Source organism: Arachis ipaensis, chromosome B03, assembly GCF_000816755.2.
Source record: "Arachis ipaensis cultivar K30076 chromosome B03, Araip1.1, whole genome shotgun sequence".
Taxonomy (NCBI): Eukaryota; Viridiplantae; Streptophyta; class Magnoliopsida; order Fabales; family Fabaceae; genus Arachis; species Arachis ipaensis.
The window spans coordinates 15,892,730-15,902,977 of NC_029787.2; the positions used below are offsets into that span (position 1 = coordinate 15,892,730).

The 10,248-nt window shown below is 36.1% G+C and overlaps 2 protein-coding genes across 4 annotated transcripts in view; both read left to right on the top strand.

Moving 5' to 3' along the window:
• On the top strand, window positions 2,221–3,759 carry LOC107632589. The gene is made up of 2 exons (XM_016336254.1): window positions 2,221–2,473; window positions 2,519–3,759. The coding sequence occupies exons 1-2, from the start codon at window positions 2,221–2,223 to the stop codon at window positions 3,757–3,759; spliced, it is 1,494 nt and encodes a 497-aa protein (XP_016191740.1).
• Window positions 7,483–10,248, top strand: part of LOC107629790 (dnaJ homolog subfamily C member 8) — a 3,825-nt gene continuing 1,059 nt past the window's right edge. The window contains exons 1-7 of one of the 3 annotated variants that reach the window (XM_016332678.2): window positions 7,483–7,791; window positions 8,340–8,430; window positions 8,509–8,569; window positions 8,717–8,794; window positions 9,338–9,411; window positions 9,665–9,778; window positions 9,975–10,082. In XM_016332678.2, the coding sequence (XP_016188164.1) occupies window positions 7,697–7,791; window positions 8,340–8,430; window positions 8,509–8,569; window positions 8,717–8,794; window positions 9,338–9,411; window positions 9,665–9,778; window positions 9,975–10,082 (621 nt within the window). In that variant the 5' untranslated portion in view covers window positions 7,483–7,696. Of the gene's footprint in view, window positions 7,792–8,339; window positions 8,431–8,508; window positions 8,570–8,716; window positions 8,795–9,337; window positions 9,412–9,664; window positions 9,779–9,974; window positions 10,131–10,248 lie in introns of all 3 variants that reach the window. The other 2 variants (XM_016332679.2, XM_021118282.1) reach the window with 2 other exon arrangements.

Below are 10,248 nucleotides of genomic sequence, written 5' to 3' on the forward strand. Positions count from 1 at the left end.
TAAACCTTTTAAAATATAAAATAAAATATTATTTTTGTCTCTAACATTTGAGGTAACTCTTAAAATTGTCCCTAATATTTAAATTTTTCTATTTAAGTCCTAGTCTTACTACATATCCAAACATTTTTGGCAATAAAGTCCAACCAAATTGGTCAAATTCTAACAAAAATTAGTTTTATTAGTGAGAGGGTGAATATACGTTTCAACTATCCCCACTAACATGAACGTTCATATCTCACGTTCCCCCTCTTCTTCCTTCTTCTTCTCCTTCTTTTTCGCGTTCCTCATCCTTCTTTTTCGCGTTCTTTTTTTTTCTTTGCGTGTTTCCTCCTCATCGTCATTCTTTTATTGTTATTGTTGTTACTATTTTTTTTTCTTTTTCTCCTCCTCTTCTTGGTAATTTTGTAACATTATGTGTTTCTTTTTCTTTGTTTAATTTTTTTTATTCTTGTTAAGAGAGTAAAACAAGAAGAATCATGAAAAGGTAAAATAAGAAAGAGAAGATGAAGAAAAAAAGAGGAAGAAGAAGAAGAAGACGAGGAAGAGGAGGAGGAGTTTTGAGTTTTACAGAATTTATTAAGAAATAACACCGAAATTTTTTAACTGTTACACAGAAGTTTCTTAATTTTGATACTGAAATTTTTTAACCGTGACACAAGTATTATGAGCAACATATTGATAACTTTTCTGGAATTAAAATTTACATGAATGTGTTTTTGTAGTTGATTGAGACTTGTGTGCTTGTTCTAAATTGAGTTTGTTTGTATATTATTATCATTAAATAATTTTGGTGCATTCTAAATTTAAATAAGGCGCATTTGATCTTATTGACTTGGATTTGGTGTAATTAGTTCATGCAAGATAATTGTAGTATTTTTGGTGTCATTTAAGCCATATTGATGACTTTTCTGGACTTAAAATTTACATGCATGTATTTTTGGTAGATGATTAAATCTAGTTTGTGTGTTTGTTTTGAATTGAGTTTGCTTGTGTGTTGTCATTATTAAGTAATTTCAGTGCATTCTGGATTTAAGTAAGGTGTACTTAGTCTGTATACTTGTTCTAAACTGAGTTTGTTTGTGTCACTATCATTAAGTAATTTTAGTGCATTCTCAATTTAAATAAGATACACTTAGTCTCCTTGACTTGGATTTGGTATAATTAATTCATGCAAAATAATTGTAGTGTTTATGGTGCCATTTAGCATACAAAAACATAGGGTTCAACTCATATACAAAATTAGTATACTGAGTATCAACTATTCACAAACTACATTAATAAAAAAAATTAATCAAACTTTGTCGAGTTGATTCGATTCAGAACAATAATTCAATTTGTTCTGGTTTAACTGATCTAAACTTGCATCATACATTATTTTCAAAAATAAAACTATTATATGCATAAGAAAAAGACAAAAATAATGACAATAACAATAACGATAACAATGATAATGATGACGATGTAGGAGGAAGAAGAGGAGGAGCAGGAAAAGGAAAAGGAAGGAAGAGATCTAAAAAATTCGAAGAGATCTAAAAAATTCAAAGAGAAAAGAAAGGGGAGGAGGAGGATGACGACGAGGAGATGAAGGTGGTGGTGGTAACGACGAATATAATGAAAGAGAAATATGAGAAAAAACGAGGAGGAGTAGAAGAAGAAGCAGCAGCAGCAGGGGAAGGTGTAAGGAGGAGGAAGAAGAAGAAGAGTGTGCGCGCGTGATGTAAAAAACTGTTATAACAACTTGGTTGGATTTGGTTAAGTATTTTATTCGGTTATAGTGCTTTATTGTTTAAGTCCCTAACGTATCAAAATTGGTTCAATATTGTCCTGTCGTTAGAGATTTATCAACTTATCAACAGAATTGACGGTTAGATAAAATTGAGATGATTTTTAAAATATTAGAGACTTAAATAGGACAAAAACGTTGGGGACGAAAATAATATATTACTATTAGAAGAATTACTAAATCAAGTAAGATAAAAATAAATTTTAACGGAATAAATTGCATTACGAATTTAAGATTTTTACTCATTATAAAATACTTGTAGAATGACTAGGAGTAAACTTTCAGAAAAAAAATGAATACGATACATATATAATAAAGTATAAATTATACATTTTTGTCTCTAATGTATATCCAACTTCTTTAATGTTTAATTTAAATATATTTTATTTTTAAATTTTGAAATAAATTTTAATTTTATCCTATCCTAATATTTTGAAATGGAGAGGGGAGAGAGCGGGGGAGAGTCTTTGAGGGTGGCACATAGCGAGGCAGCCGGCCATGCCGGCGAGAGCAATAATGGGGAGAGTGGAGGTGGGCATGCATCAGGTGAAAAGGAGGGAATTAAAGAAGACAATAACAAGATTCAAGGTCAGCGGATATCGTTCAGAGATAAAGTTGTGGGTGCTTCAATAAGGAGAGCTTTGGAGGTTGCTGATTCTCTTGATGGGGATAAGATGGCTACAGTAGTTGGTAAGTAAGGCGATTCAGAGATACCGACTGTGACGTTCACTGAAGAAGCAAAGGAGATATTGGCAGAGCCCTACAAAGATGCCATCGTGATCAAAGTTCTTGGAAAAAAATTTAGCTATACGGCGATCACGCACAGGCTTAAAGGAGTCTGGAGAACCAAAAAAGGATATGAGGTACTAGATGTCAGTTTTGGCTATTTCTTAGTCAAATTTGATCTCTTGGAGGATAGAGAAAAAGTTCTCCTTAGAGGACCGTGGATGATTACTGGTAGTTATGTTGCAGTTAAACCTTGGAGTTCTTCATTCAGACCTTGTGAAAATAATTTTGGGTCTACCATGGTTTGGATAAGAATAACAGGTTTAAACATTAACTATTATCAAGAGAGAGCCATGAAAATGATTGCGTCAGCTGTTGGTAAACCGATCCGCATCGACCTAGCCACCAAGTCTGCGGAGAGGGGAAAGTATGCAAGAGCATGTGTGCAAATTAACTTAGGACTTCTGAATTTAATTTGTGAAAAATGTAGCTGCTTTGGGCATGTAATAAGAGAATATGCAAAAGAGAACAACAATGGCATTGGGAAGGAAACCATGGTGAAGGAGAAAAATTTGCCGTCACTGTTTTCGGTGGATAACAACGAGAAAACGGTAGAAGGTAGTCAAATTCCAGTAAAAAATCAAAATTCAACTTTTGAATTTGGAATTAATGCCAAATCAATTCCAATTATGGAGAAGCATGGAGCAGCGGATCTTGTGCATGATAATTTACAAGAATCACGCATGGATAATGATACTCAAGCAAAAGAGGGTGAATGGGTTACAGTTAGTAGAAAATGCAAGAAAAAAGTGGATAAAGGCCCTAATGTGGTGCCAAAAAAAGCCAATGTAGCAATATGCTCCAATTTGGTGAGTAAGAAATTTTCTTTTGGGTCTAATAAAATGCATGCTGGATCCTCATCAAATGCAAAGGTGAAGTCTTTATCAAATGCAAAGGTGGAGCCTAAGGAAAAGAAAGATCCTCCATCCACGCTTGGCTCTTTGGGAACAACTCAGGTGGCTTTCAAGGATCAGAGTACTCCTTTTTTTAAAGTAGGGCACAAAAGACAGCGTCTTATTTCGCTTCAAAACTCACCTACTGAAGCATTGTCAACAGATTCTCGAGTACAAAAAGAGCTTGATAAAGCTAGTGCAACAACAAACTTGGAGAACCAACCTCAACAAAAGAATGATGGTTCTGCGACGCAAGTCCACCAGAAGACAATTGGAGACAGGGGTCCATCAACGTGAGGTAGAATGATTATAAATTCCAATTATTTAATTTATTTGTATGGATTGTGACTATTTAAATATTATTAGTTGGAATGTAAGGGGGCGTCAAATAAGATGTCTCGGGTGCACTGTAAGGAGTTAGTACGAAAATTTTAACCAACTTTTTTTATTTTGGTGGAAACTCATATTGGGTTTGAAACTATGAAAGAATTTTGGGGGAGATTAGGCTATTATCCTGTAGGGATTGTAGATGTTGTTGGACATAAGGGAGGAATTTGGTTCCTCTCTGCTAATTTAAAATTTTTTTGTAAAATTCTTTGTGCTATGAATCAATGTGTAACTTTGGAAATTGATGGTGGTGGGCGAAGATGGATTTGCAGTGTGGTTTATGGTAGCCCTCAAGCCACTAATAGAGTAGAATTATGGAGTCATCTGCTTGATATTGGTTTGTGCATTCAAGACCCATGGGTGGTAGTTGGGGATTTCAATTATATTTTGAGTGTTCATGAGGTGAAGGGAGGTAATTACTATTCGACTCGCAGTAGTGTCTTTGCAAGTACTCTAGATTCTTGTGGTCTTTTTGATCTGACAACCTCTGGAAGACGGTTTACTTGGTTCTGTAAAATTCAAGAAAACAAAGAAATTGCAAAGAGATTGGATAGAGCTTGCTGTACTGCAGAATGGCGTCTTCTTTTTCCAGAAGCTTTTGTTGAAGTTCTCAGCCGTTCCCACTCTGATCATTGTCCCCTACTTATCCGATGTCAAGGAGTTCCTATCAAGAAAGGAAACCGGCCTTTTAGATTCCAAGCAGCATGGGCAACGCATCCTGAGTACAAGGCCATTGTTCAGAAATCTTGGAATAGTACAGACTTTGGCATCCATAGGAAGTTGTTGGGGGTTCAAGAAGCTTCGTTGGAATTCAACTCTACGGTCTTCGGCAATATTTTTATTAAAAAGAGGGAATTGGAGGCTTATTTGAATTGTATTCAATGAAAATGGAAGCTGATGATGATCCGATTTTGAAGCACAAAGAGGAAGAATTGAGAGCTGAGTATAATCTAGTTTTGGCCCAGGAAGAATTGCTTTGGTACCAGAAGTCAAGAGATCAATGGGTTTGGTATGGTGATAGAAATACTAGCTTTTTCCATATGCAAACCATCATTAGAAGAAAATCTAACAAGGTTCATGGGTTGCTGGTCAGTGATGGGTCCTGGTCTGATGATCCGGAAGTTTTGCAAAGAGAGGTTGTTCATTTTTTCAAAAATATTTTTTGCTCTACTGAGCCTGTTGAGGTTAATTGTATGGGAGAAATTCCTATGCCATCTCTTAGCCAGGATGCTTGTGATAATTTATCTAAACCAATAACAATGTTGGAGGTTAAAGAAGCTCTAGATAATATGAGCTCGTTCAAAGCTCCTGGGCCGGATGGTTTTCAAGTTTTTTCTTCAAAGAATATTGGGATGTGGTGGGTCATGAGGTGTAGCGTACTGTTCAGAAAGCGTTCTTAGGGGAGACTTTAAGCCATTCTTTGTTGGAAACTTTGATTGTTCTTATCCCTAAATGCGACCCTTCAACTAGATTGAAGGATTTTCGGCCAATAAGCCTTTGTAATGTAATTTATAAACTAGTGACTAAAGTGCTGGTTAATAGATTATGACCTTTTTTGGATGAGATTGTTAGCCCAACTCAGGGAGGGTTTATACATAGTAGAGGAGCGCCTGATAATATTATTGTGGCCCAAGAAGTTCTTCACTTTCTTAAGCGGACAAAGTCTAGAAAAGGATTTATGGCTTTTAAGATTGATTTAGAAAAGGCTTATGATAGAGTTGATTGGAATTTTCTTGAGCACACTCTTGAATCTTTTGGCTTTTCTTCTCTAATTATTCGACTTGTAATGAATTGTGTTCAGACTTCAAATCTTTCCATCCTTTGGTATGGGAATAGATTGGACAGCTTTCAACCTCGCAGAGGGCTTAGGCAAGGAGATCCAATTTCTCCTTATTTATTTGTTTTGTGCATGGAGAGATTGGCGTGATTCATTTCCAAACAAGTTGACGAGGGTATTTGGGATGGTGTGGCTGTTTCTAGAGGAGGACCTAGAGTTTCTCACTTGATGTTTGCAGATGACCTCCTCCTTTTTTGTAAAGCGAAGAAAAATCAAGTTCAGAATGTTGTGCACACCTTGGAGTTGTTCTGCAAAGCTTCAGGTATGAAGGTTAACATTGAAAAATCTAAAGCTATTTGTTCTAGAAATATCTCTAATATAAGAAAGGAAATATTGTCTGGTGTTTCTCATATTCCTTTTACTAGTGACCTAGGCAAATACTTGGGGGTGAACCTTAATCATCCTCGAGCTGCTAGGTCTATTTTTTCGGACTCTTTAGAGAAGATCAAGAATAGGCTGGCTAGTTGGAAAGGTCGGCTCCTTAACAGAGCAGGCAGGCTTTGCTTAATTAAATCTGTTGTTTCTTCTCTTCCTATTTATTAGATGCAAGTGACTCTTTTTCCTACTTCGCTTTGTCAAAAGATTGATTCTGTGCTTAGACAATTCTTGTGGAAGGGAAAGGTGGGGGAGCGTTGCTTAAATTATGTCAAGTGGAGCAAAGTTGTCACTCCAAGAAAATATGGAGGCTTGGGAATTAGAGATACCCAGTGTGTAAATTTTGCTTTATTAGGAAAGCTTGTTTAGCAATTACTGCATAATTATGATAAGCTTTGGGTAAGAATTATGTTGCCAAAATATTTATCTGGGAGGTCTTGTTTTTCACCCAATTTTTCTAATAATGTTTCAAGCACTTGGCGAGCGATTTATAAGACAATAGAAAAGCTTCGTGATGGTTTTGATTGGTGTACAGGCAGGATGTCTCAATCCTTTTGGTATCATGCTTGGCGACCATGTGGAACGCTAGCTCCTTTGGTTCTTTTTGTGCACATATCTGATTCTCACTTGAAGCTAGAAGATGTCTGGTACCATGGACATTGGCGGTGGGATATTCTTTGCACAATGATTCCGGAATAAGTTAAACTTGATTTGATGCTCTTTGATCCTATCAAGCAGGCAGGAGATAAAACAGGTTGGTTTTGGACAAACTCAAATACTCTCACCTACTCGACTAAAAGCGGGTATGAATGGCTATTGAAGAAGAAATTTGGCTGGAACGAATGTCTGTAAAGTGAACTGCGATGCAAGCATTTTTGAAAATGGGCAATTAGCTGGCTTTGGATGTATTATTAGAGACAACATGGGAATTTGGATGAAAGGTTGTTCTGCCAGTATACCTCTTTCTAGTGTTCTCTCTTGTGAGTTTCATGCTATTTGGAGAGGCCTTGTTATGACTTGGGATTGCGAGTGTAAAGAGGTCATATGTGAAACTGATAATCTTGATGCGTTTCTTCTTGTTTTACGAGGCACAACCAGCATGATTACGAATGACTCTGATCTGCTTGACAAAATCAAAGAGATGTTTTAGCGCAATTGGACAGCTACTTTAGTGCTCATCCAGCGTACAGCAAACAGAGCGGCTGATTTAATGGCTAAGACTGCTGGCTGCTGCTTTAAACAAGCAGGTGTACTTAGAGTGGTTACAACTTCATAATAATTTAAACATTATTATTAGAGAGAAGTGCTACTCTTTTTTTTAGATGTTTTTTCTTTATATTATGGTCAGTCACAAAAAAAAATTGATATTTTACTCTATAAAATATATAACAAATACAAAACGAGGATAAAAAGCGGGATTAGCTATAAATAGAATACAAAACTAAAATCAAAGCACGTTGTCGTCGGCATCCCTAGATCCTGATTTCTGCAGCGTCTTGGGCTTGGAATTGGAAATGTCGTAAACGCCGCATTTGGTTGTCGTTTCGACAAAGAGAAAGAAAGAGGGTTATCGAGTCAGAGTCCAATTTTGGGGAGCGATTGGAAATTTGGAATAATCATTCTATCAATCGAGAAATGGAAGAGACGAGCTCCACCGTCGACGACGATTTTCTTCTCAAAGCTTTCTTCGCCGAAGTCAGCGAGGTTGAGAGAGATAACGAAGTCCTCAGGTCTCTCTCTCTCTCTCTCTCTCTCTCTCTCTGTTGCAATGGAGGTTACTTCTGTTAGGGTTTCTTTTTATTTATATATATATATAATTTTTTTCGTTTGCAGTTATTTGTATAGTTTCTAATTTGAGGTTATTAGGTTTAGCTTCATGAGCTGCGACGTTTACATTTGTATGCAGAATTTTGAAATTTTGCGTTGTTTGATTCAATTCGGTGTTTTTTCCTCTCATTGTTGAATTGTGGTGGGGAGTGATGTGATTTTAAGTGAGAGTGTTGATGTTATTGTGAACAACAAGCCAAGTTGTAGCGTTTTGGTTATGGTTATGAATGTGTTGTTATTGAGATGGAAAAAAAAAGGTGACAGGCATAAGTTTGTGATTATGAGAGGGGTAATGTTGACTGCAAGCATAAGTATTACTTATTTTGGAGTTTCAATTTCTAGGTTTATGCTTATGTTATTGCTAGTTTCATTTGTATGAGGTTCTACCGTTCTACATACACTCTGTTGATCAACATTTTAGCTGACTTAATTGTTATGTTTTTCCCCACAGGATTTTGTCTTGCTTTAAGCTAAATCCATTTGAGTATCTGAACCTACCATTTGATTCATCGATTGATGATGTGAAAAAGAAATACCGTAAGGTAAATTCTTTCAATGCAAGGGATAATTTTGACTGTTCCATGGACATCTTATAATGATTTTTTGTTGTTTTGTTGTAGTTGTCATTGATGGTTCACCCTGACAAGTGTAACCATCCACAGGCAAAGGAGGCTTTTGGAGGTATGTATGTGCATGCTCTGTTATTGTTTCTGCAGTTGACGTATTCTGATAGTGGATATCGATTATTATTATAAGTTTCATGGCTAGATGGCTCTTGTGAAAAGTGTGCATTTTTTAATGTTTGATGGGCTATTCTCTTGTCTGCAGCACTAGCCAAAGCTCAGCAATTATTACTTGATCAAAATGAAAGAGATTACCTTCTTAGCCAAATTAATTCAGCAAAAGGTCAGCATAAATTAGTTTGTTTTAGTTGGCTCCTAGTATATGTTGACTTTTAATGTTGCAAATTCTTTTCATGAAGGATCATCATGGACTCCAAGAGTAGCGATTTTGGATTACTTAGTTTACTATCTTCATAGCTAGACCAAACTCTGTCTTCTTTATTTATTTTTCAATTTGGTTCAATGTTTAAAGGTAATTCTGGACAATTTTTGCTGAGTACTGATGTGGTTCACTTCTCTATTTTAAGATTTATGGCGGGTGTCTGTTCCATGTACTTCCGCACATGTCTGTATTGACATTGTTGAAGAGCTAATGCAATGTATTTGGGGCCCTCTCCCTGTTTCTCTGTGTTTTGTCCCTTGTTTGAAGCATGAAAACCCCAAATTTGTGACATTTGCTGCGCATGTGTCCTTCTTCATTGCTTTTATACCAAAAAGAAAAAATTGATTCATTATTTATTCTTTTCTTCTCATATTTACTCATTTATAGAAAGTTGGTGCACAATTCATAAAGAAATCATCTTTTTCCCATGTATGTCACCTGCAGAAGAACTTAGAGCCAAGAGGAAGAAGCAGTTGAAGAAAGATACAGCATCGAAAATTAAGTCTTTGGTTGAAGAGGTAGGTGCAGTTTTACTAGATGATCCCCTCTGGCTACAACCTATATTTTGGAGTATCCACTCTGTGTGTGGTGTGTATCTATTTGTCTGTGTTTGTTTCTCAGTGCCATTATACTCTTTAGATGCATTAGTGATGAAACTATCATATGTTAATATTGTAAAACCGGCATGTCATGAATATTAAATGGAACAATAGTATCTTTGACTTTCTAAAAGACCAATAGTTTTATGTCTCTTTTTTCTCTGCATCACAGGGAAAATATGACCAGCAATATGAAAAATCAGAGGAGTTCCAGCAAGAGCTGAAAATGAAGGTTCGTGAGCTATTAACAGAACAAGAATGGAGGAGACGAAAAATGCAAATGAGGGTATGTTCTAAAATCTCCCACCAAAAGAAAAAATGTTCACCAACTAAAACACCAAATGTGTGATTTGGGGAAGTGTCAGTGATAACTGTGAAAATGTGATCATCGTGTGACTGCTTACCTATGCAAATTTGTCTTGGAGATTATATTCACAAGTATTTCATGTTTTGTGATCTCAAGTTTATTCATGATCATGTAGATATCAGAGGAGGAAGGCAGATTAAAAAAGGATGAAGAGGAACAAAAAGAGATGTGGAAAAGAAAGCGTGAACATGAGGAAGAGTGGGAAGGAACGAGAGAAAAGAGGGTTAGTTTGCTATGATTTCATCTTTGGCCTTCATTTTATACATCAATCAGCTGTTTCTGTTCCTGTTTGTCTGTGCCTGTGTGGGTTAGTGCTAGTTTGGATTTACTGCTGATGCATAAGTAATAAAAAAAATGTGAAAAGAGGATACACCACTGAAACCTGAGTG

What these genes read in the sequence shown, in the direction of transcription:
- LOC107632589 (XM_016336254.1), top strand. Translation starts at nt 2,221, where the DNA reads ATGGAGAGGGGAGAGAGCGGGGGAGAGTCTTTGAGGGTGGCACATAGC. An exon ending in TAAGATGGCTACAGTAGTTG is followed by an intron (nt 2,474 to 2,518) that starts GTAAGTAAGGCG and finishes CGTTCACTGAAG; the next exon opens with AAGCAAAGGAGATATTGGCA.